We start from the raw sequence: 25125 nt of genomic DNA, 5'->3' as shown, positions 1-25125 counted from the left end.
GTGGACTCAGATCCACTTACCCGCGTTCTCACCGTATCCCTTAATTCCTTTACTGTTCAAAAAAAATTTACCTTTTTTTTAAAAACGTTTACTGAAGTAGCATCAACTACTTCACTGGGCAAGGAATTCCATAGATTAACAACTCTCTGGGTGAAGAAATTCCTTCTCAATTCAGTCCTAAATCTGCTCCCTCTAATCTTGAGGCTATGCCCTCTTGTCCTAGCTTCACCTGCCAGTGGAAACATCCTCTCTACTTCTATCTTATCTATTCCCTTCATAATTTTATATGTTTCTATAAGATCCCCCCTCAATCTTCTGAATGCCAATGAATATAATCCCAATCTACTCAGTCTCCCTTCATAAGCCAACACCCTCAACTCCGGAATCAACCTAGTGAACATCCTTTGCACCCCCTCCAGTGCCAATACATCCTTTCTCAAGTGAGGAGACCAAAACTGCACACAGTACTCCAGGTGTGGCCTCACCAGCACCTTGTACAGCTGCAACATAACCTCTCTGCTTTAAATTTCAATCCCTTTAGCAATGAAGGACAAAATTCCATTTGCCTTCCTAATTGTTGTACCTGCAGACCTACCTTCTGTGATTTGTACCTGCAGACCTACCTTCTGTGATTATCCATTGTTGAATCATATGGGGTTTGAAATAATGTTTTTATGGAGCTGAAAACAAATGCATTGACAGGTTCGTCTGAATTCCTTCCTATCTCAATAAGAGCGTTAACCCTGCAGGTTTATAACTCCATAGATATTTATTCTCAAGGATCCATCACAGCAATACAAACACTACCTTCACCGTATTGTGAAATTGTTTCTCCAGGAGGGAAGCTGTATTAAGAACCACAGCCCAAAATGATTCACATTACAGTTTGCATGGCCATTTTATTTCAATTCACCATAAATAACATCCCAAGCCATGCAGATTTATAGCTGGGCTACAAACAGAGTTTAGGCTGGGCTAATAAATGAGCCTTAGCTTCCTGAACTTTGATCTTGCTATTTTTAAAGCACACAAAACATAAAAGTAAGAATTTCTATAATCCCCGTTAAAAACATCCATTGTCAGGAGGAGAGAATTTCATAATCACCGTGATTGGGTAGTGTTAACACATCTGGAAGATGAAACTTTGCAGCTGTATTTAAGACTGGGATCCTGGTAGCCATGCTGCTATAGACACATTTTTTAGGTGACAGGTGTGTTTGACTTTTGATCTTTGTTATGTGGTAAAGTGCTGAATACAAAATCTTATTCTATAGTTTTTATTCAAAATCATATACTTGACACATAAAGATCACTCTTCTTCAATCACAAGAATGGATGCAGCTTGCACAATATGGATTCAATTGTCCATAATTTAGACAATAGTTTATTGATGCTTCTTTGAAGAGCCAGTACAGGTATGATAGACCATTTGGCATATTTCTGCATTTTAACAATTCTGTGATTCTAAGTTTCTGGGGCTCCACCTTCCTACTCAATAAACAGTGTTTGATGTTAGCTCAGCATCTATTCAGATCACGGCTTATACTGAGTTATGTATATTCCTGAGATTCAAGCTCTTGATTAATTTCTGGTACTTTGGAATCCAACTGAAGAAATAAAATGGAAAGGCGTTGAGAACAGACACATGTTGGCTTTGCTGAGCTGTTGTCACTTGTGCAGTATGTGCTTTGATGTAGGTTTAGCTCAGACCGGGTCAGTGTGGAACTCCCCATGCTGAATTCCTTGACTCAGAGAGAATGGAGTTATAAACCTGCAGGGTTAACGCGTTTTGTTGAGATAGGAAGGAATTCAGATGAACCTGTCAATGCATTTGTTTTCAGCTCCATAAAAACATTATTTCAATCCCTATATGATTCAACAATGGATCCTGAAGACTTTCTTTGTTTGGAAGTTTTTTAAAAAAAAAATCTCCTTAAGTTCCCAGCTACTTGATGTAGAGAATGTTTCAATATCTAGACTTGGTGGGATGGAGGGGATGGGGGAAGATGGCAGGAAGAGGATATCCAGCAAGATCCAATCAATTTTCTCACTCTATCTACCCCATTCCCAAGGCACCTGTATTGATTGTAAGTTTATTGTCAGTTTGAAGCTTTGAGAGTTAGTAGGTGGCAGAACATCCTCTAAAGTACACCTAATTCTGAGATCACACAAGATTTTCTGACAAAAAGCACATGCTTTTTCTGCTTTGCCACTCCACAATAACATAGCTGCAGGCCATTTAGCACATTAGCTCTGCTTTGCCATTCAATGAGATCATGGTTGATCTAATAATCCTCAAACCCACTTTCCAGCCTTCTCCCCAGAACCTCTTGATTGTCTTATTGATTAAAAATCTATCTTAGCCCTGAGTATGCTTAATGACCCAACCTCGACAGCCCTACACAGTAAAGAACTCCACAGATTCACTACCCTCAGAGAAGAAATCCCTCCTCATCTCGGTCTCAAATGGATGACCCTTTGTTATGAAATGACGTGGTCTGGTCCTCAACTCCCCCACAATGGGAAACAACCTCTCCACACCCACCCTGTCCAGTCCTCCAAGGATGTTGTACATTTCAATAAAGTCGACTCTCATTCTTCTAAACTCCAGTGAGTCCAGGCCCAACCTACTTAACCCTTCCTCATAAGACAGTCCACCCATACCTGGGATCAGCCAAGTGAACCTTCTCTGGACTGCATCCAATGTGAGAATATCGTTCCTTGGATAAGGGGTCCAAAACTGCGCACAGTATTCCAACTGCGGTCTGACAAGTGCCTTGTATAGTTTCAGCAAACTCTCCTTTACTTTTATACTCCATTCCCATTGAAATAAAGGCCAACATTCCATTTTCCTTTGCTATTACCAACTGAAGTTCACAGAATCACAGAATCACAGAATCCCTACAGTGTGGAAACAGGCTCTTTGGCCCAACAAGTTCACACCAACCCTCAGAGCATCTCACCCAGAACCATTGCCCTAATCTAGGCATCCCTGAACACTACAGGCAATTTAGCATGGCCAATCCACCTAGCCTGCACATCTTTGGACTGTGGGAGGAAACCAGAGCACCCGAAGGAAACCCACGCAGACACGGGGAGAATGTGCAAACTCCACACATATAGTCGCCCGAGGGTGGAGTCAAACCCAGGTCCCTGGTGCTGTGAGGCAGCAGTGCTAACCACTGAGCCACCGTGCTGCCCCAATTTGAACGCTAGCTTTTTGCGATTCATGTATGAGGACTCCCAAATCCCTCCGTTTTAGCTTTCTGCAGTCTTTCTTCATTTAAATATGATTCAGCTTCTCTGTTCTTCCTGTTAAAGTGCATAACCTCACATTACCTAGCATTATGTTCCATCTACTTAGTTTTTGCCCACTTGCTTAATCTATCTGTATCCCTCTGCAGACTGTGTCATTCTCGCTACTCACCTTCCCATCTACTTTTGTGTCATTGTAAACTTGGCAATAGTACATTCTCAGATTGTTTCTACTGAGATCCCACAGTCGTCGCAAAATTCATCTTCCACACAGACAGCATTACACACACCCACAGGAAGCAGATTGTACAGAGCTGAATTGGACACACAAGATTCCTTTTTAAGTAGCAACTGACACAGAGAAAGCTGGCTATTATTTGAATAAACAGCCCGTCAAAGTAAGTTTTTTCTGGTACTTTGGAATCCAACTCAAGAAATAAAATGGAAAGGCGTTCAGAACAGACACATGTTGGCTTTGCTGAGCTGTTGTAACTGTGCAGTAGTTCTTTCGATGCAGGTTTTAGCTCAGACTGAACAAAAAACAGAAGTTGCTGGAAAAACTCAGAAGGTCTGGCAGAACTTCTGAGGAAGGGTCACAGACTCGAAGCGTTAACTCCGATTTTCTTCACAGATGCTGCCAGATGTGCTGAGCTTTTCCAGCAACTTCTGTTTTTGTTCCTGATTTACAGCATCCACAGTTCTTTGGGTTTTTATTTAGCTCAGACCGGGTCAGTGTGGAACTCCCCATGCTGAATTCCCTGAATCAGAGAGAACAGAGTTGTAAATCCATATCATTAATGCTGTTGTTGAGATAGGAAGGAATTCAGATGAACCTGTCAATGCATTTGTTTTCAGTGCCATAGAAAACATTATTTCAAATCCTATATAGAGCCTAAAGATTCGAATGAAGATATTGAATGAACAGATTTTTGGTCTATGCCTGAACACCCACACTTCCCCAAAACCGCATGATTTCTTCTCGATCCCTATTCAAATGGGGAAGAGCAACACTCTACCACAGACTCTAACTTTGTGAAGTGACAATACGGATTGGGATCCCGATATTAAAATAATTCCTTTCACCCCCAATCCTGCAAGACTTGTAATAGATTCATGTTGAATCCAGATTGGTGAACAGAATATTCTCTGGACATAGCTTCACTGTGTTTTAAATGCATTTAAATCCAAGTTTCATATTTAATAAACATGCACAGTGCAGAGTTTTGACTTCATTTGATCCCAACATTAAGGTGCCACCCAAAACTCAAATCCTGACAAGTTATTCTCCCCAGTGTATTGAAAAATCAGACTCAGTCAAGTATATGGCATTTCAGGGAAATCACTGTTTCTGCTTTTTTTCCCAATATCTCTGTTTAAAGATATGTCACCAGTGACCATTATGACACTGTACTAATTAATCAGGAGTTACACAAGGTTTCACAAGACTTCAAAATTCAGTGCCTTTTATGATATTGTTAACATGAAAGTTAGTCTAAATTGACAATTGCATCCCATTCGGAACCTCTCAATGTCAGTCCATTAATAAGTATCAAGGTCCTCTATCACACAAAACAGCTATGGACACAGAACTCAACAAACCCACATGAAATAACAGCACCCAACAGGCTGTTGTGTTTGAATGGTCCAAATATCATAAACCTGCTGAGGAAACTGAACCAGCTGAGTCATGAAATCTCTTCTGGGTACAACCCGATTCTCTAACAAAGCCATCTTTGTTGATTCAAATAATTCATGGTCACAATTTTCACAATACTGAAGGAAATTGACATAAGTGGCATGGGCAAATTGTTCATTCTATCAAAGAATGAAAAGATGATGACGTATCAGTTACAAATTAACACTGAGAGGATTTTTTTTGCACAAAGGGTACGAGACTTGTGAAAATTGTATCAGTGAATACTAATGAAAGTCATAATAAAAATGAATTAAGACAAAAAGTGCTGGAGAAAACCCTCAAATCTGGCAGACTATGTGGCAAGAGAAACCAAGTTAACATTTTGCTTCTGATATGACGGCTATTCAGAGTTCTGAAGAAGAGTCATATCAGACTCAAAATGTTAACTCTGCTTCTCTGTCCACAGATGCTGCAAAATCTGGTGAGGTTCTCCAGCAATTTCAGTTTTTATTTCGGATCTCCAACATCTGTTGTGTTTCACTTTTATAATAGTAAAAATGAGTTAATTAGGCAATGAGCTCCGTGGAGTACAATATTCTTGCAACTCAGTCACAGACACATGGAAAATTGATGTTGCTCATTTGGTCATCTTCTGAACCACACACAATATTGAGTTGTGTTAAAGGTGTAGCAGTGGGTGCGAGGGCAGATATCACTTGCTAGACCACAAACAGAGTTCTAAGAAATTCCTCTCTGTCCCTGAAGTTGAATGTGAAAGAGTCTCAGGAGATCACAGTGACCCTGAGGTACATTACCAAACATCTCAACTACTTGCAGTACATATAAAACATTTTATGACTGTTTTGGGGTTATTTTCTCTACTCTGACGGAAATAAAATCTTTCACAAGCACCTGTAGGTCCTTGATGTCAGTGATATTATCTGAAAGAGGTTTTAAGAGTTGGGTTCCCTCAAAATGGAATTTTAAATAGTGAGCTGTTATTCCAGTAATTTCCATTTGCCCAACATTTTAAAACGTAGGATATTTCTAAATACAGGCATTTTCCTGTTAATGAATTATTTAGTTTGGGTTCCTAAACAAAGTTATGAGTTCTGATTGATCAGATCTATGTTCATGGTCAGTGCTTTTAGAGAATTTGTGACTCAAGCCTGGATGGAGATGCACAGATCAAGTCTCTGAATTTATTATTTGAAACTAGGGGCTTTGTGACTATGTAACAAGAAGGTCCAATAGGAAACATTCAGTCATAAAACAGCCCCATAAATTTTCAAAAACATAAACCTTAATCTGTACAGAGTATATGGAAAACATTTGAGAATACCAGATTTTCTTGTGGTCGCTGAGTGGGAATCTGTCTTCAATGCTATGACAATGAGCAACCAAAATACTGGAACATAAAACAAAAATACTGCAGCCTGCATAAAGTTCTTTTAACATGTAAAGAGAACAATTGATTTACTGAATTATAGCTGTCACAAAGGGACCAAGAGTAGGATTGTGACATATTGCCAAATGTAATTATGTTGACACCCTGGTGCTGTACTTCTGCTGTCAGCAGTGCCCATCTGCCTGGTATTTCCTCACTTGCTGCTCATATAAATATTTACCATTGCTATGAAGGTTTCCAACTGAGGGTTTGTGCTACACAACATCTTGTGAGCAACACTTTCTCAACTAGGACAGGAGCAAATACCAAAGCAATCAAAATTATTCCTACCTTTTGGCAGTGGGGAAATATCTGGAACATGAGAATCCGTCCCAGGCACAGTAGGGGTCCCTGGCAAGGCAACACTCTGCACATGCCTTTCCATAAACATCACATCGATGTAAGGGGAGCTGTGAGACTCCAAACGCCGAGCCAACATACAGTTGTTGCTGAAAACAAAAGAAGTAATATTGGCGTGAGAGATAATTGCAGGGGTACAGTGGAAAGAGAATGAGAGCTGAGCAGGAAATATTAACATCTCATCTCTGCTTGCTTTTGGATTAGCAACAAGAAAATCAAAAGCCAAGATGACCCTGTCAGTCATCACTGCCACGAGAGTTTCAAATCAATTTACACTGACACAGAGAATAAAGTTACAAAAATCAGTTATTAACTTTATGTTCAACATGACCATTCTGTTACCTTCCTTATTTGCTTATGTCACCATAGTTCCCTTTAATCAGTCAGCCGTGATAAGAACATGAGGAATAAAACTTGAAGGAACTGGATTAATTTCAAAAAATCAGCCTAGGGCCATGTTCCATGAATCATCTTTCATTCAGATTCAGGGAATGAAGGCATCACTGTCTGGGTCCAGCATTTACTGACTGTCCCCAGTCGCCTTGAGAAGGTGGTGGTGAGCTGCCTTCTTGAACCACTGCAGCCCATGTGCTGGGCGTAGACCCACAATGCCCTGATGGAGGGAATTCCAAGATTTTGACCCAGTGACACTGAAGGTATAGCAATACATCCTGAGTCAGGATGGTGAATATTTTGAAGAGGATTTGCAAGTGGAAAGGTTTCCATATATTTGCTGCTTTAGTGCATCTAAATGGAAGAGATCTTGGATTTAGAAGGTGCTGCTTGAAGGAGTTAAGGTGAATTTCTGCAATGCACAGCTGGTACACACTGCTGCTACTGAGCGTCAGTGATGGAGGGAATGGATTCTTGTGAATGTGGTGCCAATCAAATGGGCTGCTTTATTCTGGATGGTGTCAGGCTTCTTGATGTTACAACTGCACCCATCCAGGCAAATGGGGAGTCCATCACACTCCCGACTTGTGCCTGGTAAATGGTCAACAGTTTCTGGGGAATCAGGAGATAAGCTACTCACTGCAGAAATCCTAGCTTCTCGCCTGCTGTTGTAGCCCCTGTATTTATATGCCTAGTCCAGTTTAGTTTCTGGTTAATGGTGGCACCAAGGATGTTGGCAATGGGGGAATTCAATAATGGTAATGCCATTTGGTTGTCAAGGGGTGATGGTTAGATTCTGTCTTGTTGGAGATTATCATTGCATGGCATTTGTGTGAATATTACTTGTCATTTGTCAGCCAAAGCCTGGATATTGTCCAGATCTTGTTGAATTTGGAAATGAACTGCTTCAGGATCTGAGGAGTCATGAATGGTGCTAAAAATTATACAAATCATCAGCAAACATCTCTACTTCACACCTAATGATGGAGGGAAGGTCATTGATGAAAGAGCTGAAGACACTACTCTGAGGAACTCCTGCAGAGATGTCCTGGAGCAGTGATGACTGACCTCCAACAAACACAACCATCTTCCTTTTGGCCACATATGAATTCAACCAGGGGAAAGTTTGCCCCCTGATATCAATTGATTCCAGTTTTGCTAGGGCTCCTTGATGCCACACTCGGTCAAATGCAGCCTTGATGTCAGGGGCTATCACCTCTGGATTTCAGCTGTTTTGTCCGTGTTTGAACCAAGGCTGTAATGAGGTCAGGAGCTGAGTGGCCCTGGCAGAACCCAAACTGGGCGTCACTGAGCAGGTTATTGCTGAGCAGGTGCTGCTTGATAGCGCTGTTGATGACACCATCCATCACTTTACTGATGATCGAGAGGAGACTGATGGGGCGGTAATTGGCCGAGTTGGATTTGTCCTGATTTTTGTGTATAGGACATACTTGGGCAATTTTCCACATTGTCGGGTAGATACCAGTGTTGTAACTGTAACTGATCGCTCAACTTGATTCTCTATACCTCTACCCTGTTCTTTTCCTAATTATTAAAATATTTTACATGCTGCTCATTATCTCCAATATCACAGCTTTGTCATGACCCTAACTGATCTTTTTGTATTCTATCCCTGATGAATTTCAGTGATAATACTTTTTCCATCTTTAAATATTATCCCTTTGAAACTGCTGCACATTCCTTACAATCTTTTGCTTTTTGTATCTCTTCCCATTTCCACACATTTTCAAAATTCCTAAACACAGCTGATCGAAAATGATGTTTTTCAAATTGCTTTCTTTTTGTTTTCTAGCCTGAATGACAGAAGACAATGGTCGCCTGACCTCAATTGTCCTCTTTGTTCTACTTTATCAGTCATTCAGTCCTCATTAATTCGAAATAAATCCTTTATATACATTGCCCCTTGTGAGCTCCTTAATGTTTTGCTCTCAAAATGAGTGCCTCATGAAAACAATTTCAATGGACAGGCAGTCCCCGCTGTGTGCTCCTGGCAAGGTAAAGATCATTCAAAATTCCTCAGGATTATTCAATACTCCTCAACAGCATTAACTCTCATAAAACATCCATCAGACGACCTTTTGCTATTGTCAAACCCCTAACACATTCCCAATTGTGAGATTTTCTGCTTTCTTGACCTTTAGTGCTGTTCAAGGAGACTCCAAGTATGATTCTGAATTTCAAACCCATTTCCATATAATCATCCTGCAGGTACTTCTAAAAAATCATGTCACACGCCAACAGAAAAGCATTAGAATTTGTAGCAGAAGGCCATTTATCCATCACTCCTCTGCTATTTAAAACCAGGACTGGTCTCATTATTGTCCCATTTCTACTTTCCAGTCCATCTCCCAAAGCACTCAATTCCCATGTTGTGCACAAATCTGTCTGAGCTGCGACTACAGCAGTCTGTGCTGCTCTTCATAAAGAGGAGGGGAGGTGGTTAGCAGGGGATTGATAGAAGTTTTCAGTATCCTGAGAGGTTGGGGCAGAGTAGATAGGGAGAGGCTGTTGCTGCTTGTGAAAGGATTGAGGACCAGGTGACACAGTTTTAAAGAGTTGGGCAAAACAAGCAAATGGGAGGTGGGATGAAGCTTTCTCACAAAGTGAGGAGTTAGGGTCTGGAATGTACTGCATGGAAATGTGGCAAATAGAAACAATATGCAGCATTATGCGGAAAAGGCAGGAGACTGACAATCAGTCAAAAAGCTCAGATAGCCAGTGGGAACATTGGAGATACAATGAGCCAAATGTCCTCATTCTGTATTGGAGAAATCCTGTGAAGAGAAATCCACAGACTGATGATCCTCTGAACAAATCTGGTTGATTTTTAACCAGTCTCCTTGTTCACGTCTATCCCGATTGTTTGGGGGTGGTGGTGAGGCGGTGAGCATCGTCTCAGTAACCGCCCTATCAAAGGATCTTATATGTTTCAATAAGCTCACCATACATTCTTCTGAACTTAATTGGATATGGACTCAACCTTCTTCGTACCAGGGATCAGTTGAGTGAATCAATATGGAGACCAAAACTGTACACAGTATTCAGATGCCATCTGACTAAGAATCTGTACAATTGTAATAATTTCTTTTATGTTCCATTCTTCTTGCAGTAAACATTACCTTTCCTTCGCAATTACTTGCTGTACCTGTATACTGACCCTTCTTGTGTTCAGAAACCCAGAGTCCTCTGACTGGTGGAGATCTGCAATCTCTCTATATTTAAATATTGTATATCTTTCCTACTCTTTCTGCTATATTTTGCACATGATAATCCAACTGACAAATTTTTACTCACTCACTTAACCTAACTATATCCCTTTGTTGACTCTTTATACAATTGACAGATTACTTTGAGTTATCAGTGAATTTAGCTCCAATACATTTGGCCCTTTCATCCATAGATTAATATCATTAATAAGTAGTTAACAATCCGATACTCTCCACATGTCATAGCTTGCAATACCAGAATAAACCAATTGGATAGAATCTGTATTGGGGCATGAGCCTCTGGGCTTGAGAGAGAAATGTGGCTGGATCACGTGAGAGGTCCGGTGAGGGTTTCTCTCATTGAGCAAAGGACAGAGATGAACAAAGAACAGTGCAGCACAGGAACAGGCCCTTCAGCCCTCCAAGCCTGCGCTGGCACATTTTGCCCTTCCATGCTAAACTGTCTTTACTTACAGGATCTGTATCCCTCTATTCCTTTCCTATTCATGTATTCATCCAGGTGTTTCTTGAATGCTGCTACTGTGCCTGCTTCCACCACCTCCTCTGGCAGCGTGTTCCATGCACTCACCACCCTTTGTGTGAAAAACGTGCCTCGCACATCTCTTTTAAACCCCTCCCCCCACTCCGCCCGCACCTTGAACCTGTGTCTCCTAGTAATTGACCCCTCCAGCCTGGGAAAAAGCCCCATACTTTCCACTCTATCCATGCCATTCACAGTCTTATAAACTTCTATTAGGTAGCTCCTCAACCTCCTGCGTTGCAGTGAAAACAAACCTAGTCTATCCAAATAAAAACCGAAAGAACTGCGGATGCCGTAAATCAGGAACAAAACCAAAGTTGCTGGTAAAGCTCAGCAGGTCTGGCAGCATTTGTGAAGGAATAAACAGAGTTAAAGTTTCGGGTCTGGTGACCCTTCCTCAGAACTCATCAGTTCTGAGGAAGGGTCAGCGGACCCGAAACGTTAACTCTGTTTATTCCTTCACAAACGCTGCCAGACCTGCTGAGCTTTTCCAGCAACTTTGGTTTTGTTCCTAGTCTATCCAACCTTTCTTCATAGCTAAAATCTCCCATTTCAGGCAACATCCTGGTAAACGTTCTCTGTACCCTCTCCAAAGCATCCATATCCTTCTGGTAGTGTGGTGACCAGAACAGTATGCAATATTCCAAGTGTGGTCTAACCAAAGTACTATAAAGCTACAGCATAACGAGACTATTCTTAAACTCAATGCCCCTTTCAATGAAGGCATGTATGCCATAGGCCTTTTTTAACTACCTTATCTACCTGTGCTGCCACCTTCAGTGATCTGTGGGCCTGCACACCCAGATCCCTCTGCATATCAATACTCCTAAGGGTTCTGCCATTCGCTGTATAATTTCAACCAGTACTTGACCTTCCAAAATGCATCATCTCATATTTGTCCAGATCAAAATCCATCTGCCATTTTTCTGCCCATGCCTCCAACTGATCTATATCCTGCTGTATCCTCTGATAATCCTCCTCATTATCTGCAACTCCACCAATCTTTGTGTCATCCACAAACTTACTAATTAGACCAGCTACATTTCCTCCAAATCATTTATATAGATCACACACAGCAGAGATTCCAGCACTGATCCCTGTGGAACACCACTAGTCACAACCCTCCATTCTAAAAAGCATCCTTCCACCGCTACCCTTGGTGTCCTATGACTAAACCAGTTTTGTATCCACCTCACCAGCTCACCCCTGATACCATGTGACTCCACCTTTTGTACCAGTCCGCCATGAGATAACTTGTCAAAGGCTTTACTTATTGTTGGGAGCAACTCGCTGCGTCTTTTAACTAAATGATATTCTTGCCTATTAAGGAGGATTATTGTTTATTAATTACCTTATTAACTGCACATCTCACCTCATTAATACGCATCTTCCCATCTTACAACTGGTTGTGGGTAAACTACACATTAAGAATTCCCAACATGGCAATCAAAGTGGCTCCCTGGCAACTTCAGCTCACTGCTGGCTGTGAGGAGCCTCCAAGTTGGACACTGGGTACCAATGTCTCAGGGCACTTTCCATTGGCACTAGCCATAGGCACCCAATTTCTCTGGACAGTGGCATCTGACATGTGCCAGCCTCGAAGAACCACCATGATACATCTCAGATCCATTACAGTTTTCCCATGGCTAACCCACCTAACCTGGGAGGGAGGGAGGATTGTACAGTGGATGTGAAAATGGTAGAGCATGAGCCTTGGTGGGAGGTGGATGCAGTAGCAGAGAGAGAGAGTGAGTGTGAAGTATCAGAGAGAAAATGGTGGCACTTAGGCTGGTTGAGTGGAGAAGGTCATTAACCTACATCCTACAGGGAACTATCCCGGGAAGATCTGGAATTACAGTGCTTGTCCGGGTGCACACTAGAATTTTAATGTAGTGCAGACAGAGGGGATGCTGGTCCATTCTGGGACTTTCCAGCAGTGGCCAGTTGTTCTAAGAACGGAGAGTGGTGGAATCTCACAGGAGGACAGCCATCAGGTCAGGGTAGGTAGTTAATAACATGAGTTTGCTAAGATATAGTGAGCGATCTCATGGGGCATTGCAGAGAGATACCATCCATGAAACTTGACAAAACTGACACTTCAGCAAATAAATGTAAGATTCAGACGGTGTATCCTAACCCTCTGCTTCCAGTTAATTAAACAATCCTCTGCTCAGGTGAATATGTAACTGCCTACCATAAGATCCTATTTTATGTTTTGACCTTTGATGTCGTATCTTACCAAAAGTCTTTTGAATATCTAAGCCCATCATATCCACGAGATCATCTTTCTCCATGTTGTTTACTTCTTTCTCAAAATACTCTAACATGTTCTTCATGTCAATCCTGTAGATCATATAGCAAAGCCTGAATTCCTCTAAACTTGCAGTCTGAGGCCAAGCCAGCGCACATGACTGTTTGAAGAGATTTTCAATAGTGAACCCTAATGCATTGATAATAAAGTGCCTAAATTATCTGAAACATGGAAACCTAAGAAAAAATGTGAACATATTTCAGAAAATCTGCCATTACTGAGAACTTGATTAACGACTTCAGTATTTTACTTATTAAGGCAATATATAAATGCAGATATAACAGTGTGGAGCTAGAGGAACACAGCAGGCCCCCTGACCCAAAACGGCAACTTTCCTGCTCCTCTGATGCTGCCTGGCCTGCTGTGTTCCTCCAGTTCCATACTGTGTTATCTCTGACTCCAGTATCAGCAGTTCTTACTACCTCTAAATATATAAATGCAGGTTGTTGTTGCATATGCCAGGGCTGTGGGCTGTGTAATATTGTCTGTAATCTGAGCTGCGCTGTACCTGAGTATCCATTAACCTCTTCCTTCCAAGTGGAGAGGATGTTACATTTTCTGCCAGGTTTATCTACCTCCGTTCATTGAACGGCCCGTTAACAGCCGAGTGAAGGTGAGGTAGATTCCTGCCTCAGAATCAGAAGTACTGCCAGCTAGCTTTTGGAGCATTCCACCTGTTTACTGTACAATATCAAACTAAATCTCACCTGTTTTGTAGAAATTTTTAGTGTTGTGATAGGTGTTGGCTCCTGTAAGATAAAAATGAAAACACCACTGGTTTGTGCTTTTAGCTCATTATAAAAATTTGAAATATCACAGTCATTGCATATTGTAATATCTATTGACCTCACGGGGACAATTTAATAGTTCAGATCTAAGAAAGAAAAGCAAAATGTCCATCAGTTAAATGTTTGTCCAATCATGCAAGTAACATTTTGTTGCTGACATTTTGTTGACATTTAGATTAATAACATTGGAAATTCAATCTTCAGATGCTTAAAGATTCCCAGTTATTTATAGTTTAATAGCATAATGCTCATTTCAGCAACAGAAAGGTTGCTGTTCCTTCAAATTCATTTCTGGAAGTTTAACGATGCAGTTACCCATTGAACATTTTTCGCTGAATTTCTGTTTTGGGTCTAATTGGGATATTGCTTGGTTCAAGCTGCACCTCAAGTTCCTACAAAAGTAATCTTGCATTTTCACAAAGGTAATAATACACACTCATGGAATTAGCAAATGTAGCACAATGATGGGCTGAAGAGCCTCTTTCCATGCTGTAAAAGCTTATAGCTATTTCTTTCTTTCCATTAAAAGAGTACACTTTGTATTTAAAAGTGGTAACCTAAAGCTTTACTAATAGAGCTAAAAATTAGACTTTTACAATGAAAATAAGCATTTTTAATGAGTGTAATCCTCTGCCCATTCAAAGTTAAAAAGTCACAGAAAACCGCTTTTCAAAAAATCATACAGAACCATTTAATAGTTTCATTGGTGTGCTCTGTCAATTAAATATTTGATGACATGAAAAATCTTTTCAAAAAGTTTTCCAATCAATACTTCTCTATTGAGAAAAATAAACTCAATTTGACGTTTCTCCAGTGTGATTGACAGAATGCAGTGATATTGATCTCAGGATATAGCCACTCATCCACGTGTGGCCTATTTTAGGCAAATTGAATCATGAACCAGCAAAACAGATCACAGAAAACGTGATTGTGAGAAGTCATGGGTTTTCCTCACCAATGTATTACATTCCTTGAATTTGCGTGCTGCCTTGGCATCTTCTGCCAGATTTCAGTGGAACCTCAGCATAAAACTATCAGCAGTGAACAGAAAGCTCCCCTCATGCAGTACTTTGAAACAATTTCTCCTTCCACACCATTCTGTGTTGTAGAGTTTTAACAGGAGGCTCGTGCCTGTCAAGTGCAGTTTTATCCCTAATTGGTGAAAAATCAAATCTGGTTTAAACACCAGGCATTCATCCAATTTCTTCAGTTCCCAGTCACAAATGTTTTTGTCAATGTGAGGACTTGGTCATTAAACTTAAGCCAAAATTCAAACACAGCACAAATCCTCATGAGCGGTACATGTGAAGCTAAGGAATGTACTGTAATTTCCTATTGATCCTTTATACAAGTAACCTTCCTCACTTCTGTATATTTAAACAAAAGACTTTTTAAGTCTAACTATATTGCCTGCATTTTTCCAATTCCTTTCTATAAAACAGAAATCTGTAAATAATCTATTTATCTAAAATTAATTTGCCTTATCACAGAAAGTGATTGTAATGTTTTTCTCCATGAATGTCAGATTGTATAAGCATTTGTGGATCCAGGGATAACTACAGTTTTCATTGAATCACTCACATCTGTTGATGACAATGAGACTCATTAAATCTTAAGCATGCATCAGATAATCAGAAATCAGCTGGAGATCAGAAAAGTCAAGTTGTGAATAAGAATCAGATATTACCAGCTACCGCGATTGTAACGAATGCCAGTCATTCTGTCATGGTTTGTGTGGCCTCCTTGAGGAATACTGTAAATGGCAGAGCTGTGATGATAGGTGGATTGCTAGCATTTTTTGCAAGAGAAAGCTTTTGGTTGATTAGAAAAATAAGAACTCTCACCCTCAACACTGCCAATTCCTCAAGTAAAACCTCCTCAAGGTCGTGCCAAGTCTCCCGGGGAATAGAGACCACCTTCAGAACTGTCCCCACATCTTAAAGGAATGATGTAGAAAACACAGATTAATTTATTATTCTGTCTGCATTTTATATTAGACATTATCTTAACGTCTGACAGAGATTGATGAAGGAGGTTCATTACGATATACCAAATGCGTTTGTTACACTTAAAATCCATAGCAATTTCCCTCAAATATGTACATCGTTGTTTTATTTCCAGAAATGCTTTTCTCAACATTCTGCTAGTCACTGTGAGAATCAAACTGTTGCACATTCTCTTTAACTTAAAAATAATGCAGCAACATAAATGGATAATTCTCCTTTTCCTCTGTGGTAGGGTGATTTATCATTGTTCCAAGGCTTCCGATGAGGTTAGGCTCAATTCACTGCAGGCTGGAGAATGAGTTCAATATTGACTCCAATTCTCCAATCCTCCATCCATTCAATCATTCTAATAAGTTCCTTATGTCATGTCACTGATGGAAGTATAGAAGGAGTGTGACAATAAATGCCAGAAATGAATTCTCGTGCTGAAGTTTACTATCAATTCAAAGTCATGTTTGCAGTGAGGGTTGAACACTCAATCTTCTACTTTGGTAAGAATGGAATGAACTGAAACAACTAGGGGGTGGAAGAGGGAAAATCAAAATATTAGATGAGTCACGATCAGCCTTGTTTAACACCCCGCTGCTGAGGAGGATGCAATGTGTGATTAATTTGTGCTGTTCTTTCCAATGTAGGTACCACACCAAAACAGCACACGCAGCATTGAGAAACTTAACACTTATCAAATTGAATTTTATAGTCCAGTGATCCAAGAGATTTTTTTAATCTTTCTTCCTTCCTTCCCATGAAGATAGCATTTAATTCCACCAGCATTATTCAATGTAGGCATTACCTACACTTGAACCCAGAATGAAAGTCAGCAGACAATGTTGTTGTAGGAAAATCCCAGTTAAGTCTGACCTCACATTCATTTGTGTATGTGCCACAGCAGGATTGAATGGTAAATGACCAAGAGCACTGAAATCCAGTTAACCTTCCTCTGCACTTACCAGGCTAGCCCAACCATAAAACTCTCGACTTCCACTCTGAGTGAGAATCATACCAGTTTGTTTGTACACCTTCACACTGCCCAGCCCTTGTCCAAAAAAGATATTGAGGACTGAAATTATTTGCATCTCAAAAGGCTTCTAAGAGCTGACCCAAGTCCATCCCTGCACATTTATGGGTCTCTGTTTATAAGCTTGTTTCATATAATAGCCATTTTATAAAACAGTTTAATGAGGATATGGTCTGAAGGGAATAGATTGTTATTTGCATTTTCTAAACTAAAAGTAGAAAATGAGTTTAAAAAGAAAGGAATGAATCTTTAAAGTATAATTGATGTGTTAATTAACGCAAGTTTTCTTTGAAGGTATTTCAACCTGCCCAAAGTGAAAAGATGAGTCTTTTCAGATTAATTCTTTTGGATAATCTCACGTTTATTTTTATGAAATGAATTATTTTACCTCAAAGAAACATTATTTCTAGTTAAGAGTTTGACACCAGAAATATTGTACCTCCCCTGTGTTAAAAAATCATCTGGACAGCGTTATTCAAATTAAGAAAAGTACAAATGTATTGTGTACTTTTAACTGAAAGTCTGGTCCTTCCTTTAATCTTCAGGAATAATTGTTCAATTTGATTCATCATTAAGATTTTTCAATAGTGTGAGATCAGGGAAAGAGTGTCGAGCCTCAAGTCAAGTTCAGAAGAACTATTTAAACTGTTGGCAGACAGCCATCTCCTGATACCAAAGCTGCATATGTTAAAGATTTTACATTGACAAGTTCTCTTTAGCACTGCACACATTTTCGAACACAATGCCTAAGGTCATTTTTGCTCTGATCTCACCTCTAGGTTGGCTGTAAGATTGCATTCTTGATTATTTTTAAATGCAGTGACTTCACCTTCAACACTAAGCTCACTGAATTGTCCCTGTTCATTGTATCACAGTTGTGCAGATGGTTTTGATGGAATTTACTATTTAATGGCTTTGTACATGCAAACTGAGCTGGAATTTTGGTGTTGCATCACTTTGTATGATATGTAGAATTATATAATCAAGCTTTTATTAAATAATCAAGTTAAGACCAACTAATCAATTCAGACAGATCATAAACTCTCAGAATGCAGTTTGAGCAGTTTATCACAGCAAGCTGAGCAGTTTGTGGTACAATAGTACTGTCCCTGCCTCCACACGAGAAGATCTAGGTTCAATGTGCCATGCAAACTGCCAAAAAGGTTAATTTTAAAAGAAATTCTAACAATACCTGAACATTAATATCTGTTTCAAGTTACACTTGAATGCTTTATGTTGTAATGCATCTCTTGTGAAATCAGTGGGAGTTTGATTCTGTTTTGAGGGGCTGGATCTACCAACCAGTGAGCTCCATGTACTTTTAATGACATTTTATGCCCAAAGTCTGGTCTGGCAGCACTGGCATGTACAGGGCACTCCACTAGGTAGCTCATATTGCTTACTGTGGATATCCTGCAAATTACAAGACAATTGCACAACTTTCTATCCAGGCTGTGCAGGGGATAAGTGCTCAATAGGGAGTATTTGATCAAATGATGTTTAACATTTTCATAATGAAATAAAATTTATCTGTTACAAATTCATGTTGCAGTGAAGCTTCAAAATCTAAACATGTCTTATGGGTAAAAGCTGAAATAGGAAATGTAAGTGTACTTTTCCAAACAGCTAAGTGAAATATGTTCAATTTTGTTACCTGTTCCAATGAACATGACATCATACTGGCCATCTTCAGCTTCCACTCGATCAACAGCTATCTGTGTGAATTGATAATCTACATCCGTCTTGATGACAATTGGACGATTATTGATAGGCAACACTGGATTGTACATGGCTGGGTGACTTCTAGCAAATGTAATTACATCATCAGGAAAGTCCTTTGTTGATTCAAGTCCTCCAAATGTTTTGCTAGGACACTTTAAAAGAACACATCAGTTGGGGGAAAATAATGTAAAGCTAAAATTGATGCCGTCAAAAGTATCAAATGTTTGTTCACAAACACAAACATACAAGCAAGGAACAACAGTAAGCCATTCGGCCCTTCAAGCCCACTCTTCCATTCAATAAGATTATGCCTGATCTGATTTTAACCTCAACTTTACATTCCTGCATATCCCCAATAATCTTTCATTCCCTTGGTAATGGAGAATCTATCTCTGCATAAAAACATTTAAAGACAGGGAAAGAAAGATCTGATTAAGAGAGAGGAAGAGAGATAGAAAAGTAAAGAAAAAAATTAAAATTCCAGCAATTATTAAGACCTAAGTTATGAGATGCCAGCCAAATTAATTTCAATAGTTATCAGTTAGTAGTAAAATAGTTACTATAATTAATAATAGGGACTTTTCAGTGCTGGAGAGGCTGACTAGCTAATGATTAACATTTATCCCAAATAGGGTATTTGGATTTAAATTGTCAATATTTCAGTGTAGGACAGAGGTCTGTAAGGGCACATGACGCAGAACGAAGAGAATTAGGACAATAATTCATAACTTTTTAAAACCACACAAGGCTGACCATTTTTTTACTGTTGCAGGAGCCATAACTTGAGGTGGAGCTAATGGTGGAAGAGTGGATTAATGTGTCTTTCTGTACATTGTTCTGAAGCTGCTATAGCATTTGGTCGTAATTATCAAGGAGCACCATGAACCATAGTCCTTGGAATGCTATTTATTGATTGCTTTGCAAGAACTCTTCATGGCAGACACTGGGCAGGATTGTAAAAAGTCAGATGAAAATGAATTACTTGTTTCTAAAGTAACCTTGGCACCTTGCACTTCATGAGGCTGAAAATATTTAATATTCTCGACAACACTTCCCAAAGTTTTCAGACACTGTTTCCAGCACTGATATGTTTAATTCTCTTGTGCTCGCATGCAATTGCTGAACATTTAAAATCACCTGATTGAACAATAAACCTGTCTTACAGATCAGTAACCTTTACAGTAGGCTGGAATGATAACACATTTTACTAACAATTATAGATTAAAATCACACCATGGAAAATTAATAAGGAGCATGCTAGCACGTCTTTCTGAGATTCATTCCTCACTGTTTTAAAAATAGTGGCAACCCACTTATTTTGAATAAATGTTTATCAAAACAACAGTTTCAAGAACGTTGCACAAATTCAGAAACAGATTAGGGAATATTTTATACCAATCACCATTGGGAATTTGGTGAATTTGGGAGCAATGTTGATTTAACTCTTGGGATTTCTGTATCTGTCTGTGCCATTCCTTCACTGTCACTGGATAAATGTCATGGAGCTTTCTTCCTAACAACACCATGGGTATCACATTCTCAAGCGACAATTAGGGAAATCTATTTCCTTATTTCAATCTCACTACACAGTAACTACACAATAACATCACAAGGAATTCCTATATGTCAATCATTCATGTTTCACAATGACAAGCAAGACTTTTGCATCAACTAACCACATGTTCCAAAATAGACTTTACAAGCTGCAGTTTGATTAATACTTTCTATTGTCAGTCAAGGCCTGGGGAAAGCATTTGAAAGCAATGAACACCTTGAAGTGATCAATAAGTGAGGAAGACAGACGGATATAAAATAGCACTGACATGGTGAGGGAATTTTCAGCACTTGTAGTAATAGATAGAAACAGGTGAGGAGAAAGAGAGTTAATTGACTTCTCATGTTCCCTCCCAAAGTGATCACACAAGAAGAGTGCCAAACAAAAGGAAAAGGAGCAGCAGAAGGAGGGAGTGAAGGCAGAGCAGGACAGTCATCACATTGATGTTTCTTCAGATATTACCATCTGATTCTCAGAAAAGAACAATCTGGGCATTTATGCATAACTTTGTGTGACAGATTACATTAAAGTAGCCAGTTTCTTAAAGATTGAAACCATTGTTTTGCAGTTGCTTATAGTGAGATATTGCTCACTGTGGTCACTTTCTCAATTGCTATGTAATAGGATCTGTCTCACTCCAAAGAACTACTAATTTTCCATTGAAGTGACTTAAATTTCAGTAGATCTCTGAGAAGATGTGAGATTGGGAATGACAAGCAGAAGAAAAATATTGATTAAGAGAGAGGTCAAGTTAACTGTAGACATGGATAAAAGAGGCCTGAGGGAACCTTACAGTCGAACAGATCTAGATAAGAAGCAAAGTAACATCAAACTGTATAGATGATATTAACAGAACATAAAAAAAAAGTAGAATCCCTACAGTCTGGAAGCAGGCCGTTCAGCCCATCGAATCCACACAGATCCTTTGAAGAACATCCCACACAGACCCACTCTCCCCATACTCCTGCATTTCCCACGGCTAAACCACCTAGCCTGCACATCTCTAGACACTATAGACAATTTAACATGGCCAATCCATCTAACCTGCACATCTTTGGACTGGGAAGAAAGTGGATACCCAGAGGAAACCCACGCAGACACGGGCGGAATATGTAAACTCCACACAGACAGTCTCACAAGGCTGGGGTCAAATCTGGTGTGAGGCAGCAGTGCTAAGCACTGAGCCACTGTGCTGTCTGTAGGGGAGTAAAAGGGGAGAAACAATAGAAGCAAGGAACAGAAGTGAAGAGGGATAAAATAAAAATGCAAAAGTGGAGGGAGTAGGGAATTTTAAAAAATGTAAACTAAATGTTGGGCCTTAATATATGTTTGAAAAATAAACATCTTTAAATCCCCTTCAATTGTGATGTTTAAGATTTAACACATCTTCATGAGATTGAATATTATACAATGGCTTTGCTGCAGAATAATTCATGCTGCTCCTTCTTAAAAGGTCTATTCAGATACAGGTTCAGTTTTGCACCAATTTGATAAACACTTACTGTTCCTGGGCGAGGATATGGAACCCTTCCTTGGAATGGCACCCACTGATAACTCGGGCCTTCTCTGTGGGCATATGGGCCCAAGAAGACTCTCCTCACATCAGACATACTGTACATGCACACAGCTGACCCCTTAAAGATGTTGCTATATAGAAAAAAAGTGGAAGTAATTAGTAAATCACCCAATTATGAGAAAATACAATGAGATTCATATCATTGAAAATATACTAACACTCAGAGAATGCTCATTTCCTTTCAGAACGCCCTGGCCATGATCTTAAGAGGGAAAGACACATATATCAAAGGTTGCTTTGACCAAAGGACCAGAAACTTACTTTAAAACTGAGATTAACAGTTGCCTGATTGAATGTGAGATAACCATGGATCTTCTATTGACCCCTTGGTCACAGCTCTGATCATGGCGTCCACCAACCATTTTTAAAAATGCTGATTTGTTGATGAAACTGCAAATGAAAGATTTTGGGCCTTTGAGTTTTGTAGAATTGGTCTGTAATAAACAACTGAGCTGTTCACACTCTTCCTGCCAGTACCTCATCAAGAGAAAACCTCCCAAACTAATGATGAGTTCACCACCAATGTCAAAAAGGAGTAACAGCAATAAGACTATCGGCATCTATATGATAATTTCGCAACATGTTTCCATCCTTGAAATGCTGTCACTTCTGAAATGTTGGGAGAAATGAGTAATAGATGGGCAGTACCATCTAACAGCAACATACTGATTGGTCCTGAACTTTGTTCTTGGGTGAAGTGCCCAGAGCTGGAAGAATTCCTGGCTCTGCAAACCCAATTTGGAAAAATCCCTGACTGTATTCACTATTTGCACTAGTTTGGCACTTTTTTACAGTTCTTAACTTGTTTGATGTTTCTTGGAATGCTTTACAGTTCCAAGGGTTTTATGCACCTTTAACACAATGGTTTCACTGTTAACACTCCCAAAGGATACTTCCTTCACCTGCCAAGGCTACACGAGCCTCCACCCATTAGGATATTTATCCCCATGCAACAACGAGGTCCACTCTCCACCCCAAAGACATCCTAGTCCCATATCCATAGGACAGCCTTACATCTCCAAAGGGGTATCCTGACTATCTAAGTATACTTGTAAAATCAGAACTCCTCATCACATCTAACGTGTTCCCTTTAGGTTCCATATTATGAGGAGCCAAAAATCCCACTTCAGAGGAGGCGACTGATGATTTAAATGGCCAGCTGCCTCAATAAAACACATGGACATGACCCAAATAGACTCCACCCCCAGCCACAGAGAGCTTCTTCATTATACTGGAAACATGGGCCATGGGTACCTGCAAACTCAGAGGAATGTTATAACTACATGAAGGAAAAAAGGAAGAAGATTTGGCTGGTTGTGTTGCAGACTACTTGTTGGTGAAGAATAACTTAATGCCACTTTTTGAATAAACTTCAGCTCCTATTTTGAATTTCTTTGGTGTTTCTGCTGCTGTAGCATCAGAACTTCATCAGAAGTTAACCCTGGTTACAGAGACAATGAGTTTGTGTACTTTAACACTATTGAACTGAGATAAATAGAGGTCTTTCTTCTCTTTAGATTTTTCACACCCAAAGCACTGTCTTCCTTACCTGGAAGTTGTAAAAATGCCATAGATGAAAGGATTCTTGGGATCTTTAGATTTCATGATGTAAATATCCTCTGAAAAAGAATAGCTTGTCATTTAGAGACATGGAGAATGTTTTGAAAGAAAGTGAATGATGATTTGTCATGGTATCTGTTTTCCTACTTACGTAGTTCATCAAAATGGGTATCGATGCCATTTGGTCCCGGTACTGCACAGATTAGACGGGCTTTAAGAAAAGTCACCCACTTATTGACAAGGCTTCGATGGCCACCAAAGTCATTCTGATGATAGAGTGAAGACCAGGTAATTAAATACAACAACCACAATGATGAGAGTGTATTTTGTTAATAGAGGAAGAAAGTTTAATGCAAGTATTTGTGATGAAACATCGTCTCTGTTTATCAGTAAAGCTGGAAATGCATGGGACCCAGCTCTACTGGTGTGAGTGAGATTTAACAGGGTCTGCTAATGTGATCTCACACTGTGCTAACTCCATCATTGCACACAGCTGTCACTGGGGGCTGGAAGCCTCTGTGATTCCCTTTAGAATGGAATGAAGTTTCTGCTGCTGCCCTTTTTCATCACAACCCTGACGTTAACGAATTCCAACAAAAATTCGTGGGCAATTGCACATCCAGACATTTCCAAATTTTGGTCTCTCATGATAATTTTAGCTCATTGTTGGTTTCATTTCCACGTGAAGCAATAGAGTTTCTACTCTGTCATACATTAAGTTCATAATACTATAGGATCATAAGCTACAGGAGCAGAATTAGACCATTGGGCCCATCGAGTCTGCTCCACCATTCAATCATGGCTGACATGTTTCTCAACCCCATTCTCCAGCCTTCTCCCTGTAACCTTTGATCTCCTTATTAATCAAGAACCTATATATCTCTGTCTTAAGTACACTCAATGACTTGACCTCCACAGCCCTCTGCAGCAATGAGTGCCACAGTTTCAATTGGTGACATATCCTCTGATAGGAGAGGAAATCACATTTGACTACTTTGGAATTTCGCTTTTATTTGGAGGCATTTCAGTGATGAGCGTGTGAAGTTTATCCTAATGTAGACCAAAGGTCTCAATCAAATCTGAGCTTTTGACCGGCTGAAGACTGATGTATAGTTCTGCAAGAACTGCCTATTGATCCTGCGTTGTAAGCAGGCCATTAGCATGCCTTTCAAATTGTGGATCAAGTTTTCATTGCCTTGATAAATTAACATCTCACTTTTCCCATAGCCTGTTGATATTGCATTTTTAAGTGTTAATCTAATTTCTCTTTGAGAGTCATTTAAAAAAAAATCACCTCACCTCCCCCTCTGGTTCTTTTGATAATTATCTTAAATCAGTGTTCTCTGCCGAGCAACCCAACTGGCACCAGAAAGAGTTTCTCTCTGTTTGCTATCAAAACCTCTCAATGTTTGACATCGGTGTTAAATATCTCCTGCATCTTTCCTGACATAAGGAGAACAAGATGTCCAGTCTCTCATTCCTGATATCATCACCATTCATATCAAATGCTGGTAACATCACGGACCAGACACTCCCAAAAATAGATGCTCCATTGCATAAGTAGTGTTTCCATAAGGTCAGCAATAATGTTTTATAATTATTCATTGATGCTTATGAAATTTAGATCACTTTGGTAATTAGTACGCAGTCTAAAACAACCACTTCTTTTCTACAGAGATAGTAGGAACTGCCGATGCTGGAGAATCTGAGATAACAAGGTGTAGAGCTGG

At 39.7% G+C, this 25125-nt stretch overlaps 1 protein-coding gene across 1 annotated transcript in view; it reads right to left on the bottom strand.

Moving 5' to 3' along the window:
• The window catches only part of sema3ab (sema domain, immunoglobulin domain (Ig), short basic domain, secreted, (semaphorin) 3Ab), a 151504-nt gene that overhangs the window by 25125 nt on the left and 101254 nt on the right, over positions 1-25125 (bottom strand). Inside the window, exons 7-13 of the mRNA XM_048610187.1 lie at positions 23547-23661; positions 23385-23454; positions 21762-21906; positions 18637-18856; positions 15803-15894; positions 13878-13919; positions 6630-6787 (exon numbers count right to left, since the gene is read on the bottom strand). Of these exons, the coding sequence (XP_048466144.1) occupies positions 6630-6787; positions 13878-13919; positions 15803-15894; positions 18637-18856; positions 21762-21906; positions 23385-23454; positions 23547-23661 (842 nt within the window). The remainder of the gene's footprint in view (positions 1-6629; positions 6788-13877; positions 13920-15802; positions 15895-18636; positions 18857-21761; positions 21907-23384; positions 23455-23546; positions 23662-25125) is intronic.

This window comes from Rhincodon typus, chromosome 22 (genome assembly GCF_021869965.1).
Source record: "Rhincodon typus isolate 14 chromosome 22, sRhiTyp1.1, whole genome shotgun sequence".
NCBI lineage: Eukaryota > Metazoa > Chordata > Chondrichthyes > Orectolobiformes > Rhincodontidae > Rhincodon > Rhincodon typus.
Note: the sequence above shows the minus strand (reverse complement) of the source record. Positions and strands in the feature narration are given on the sequence as shown.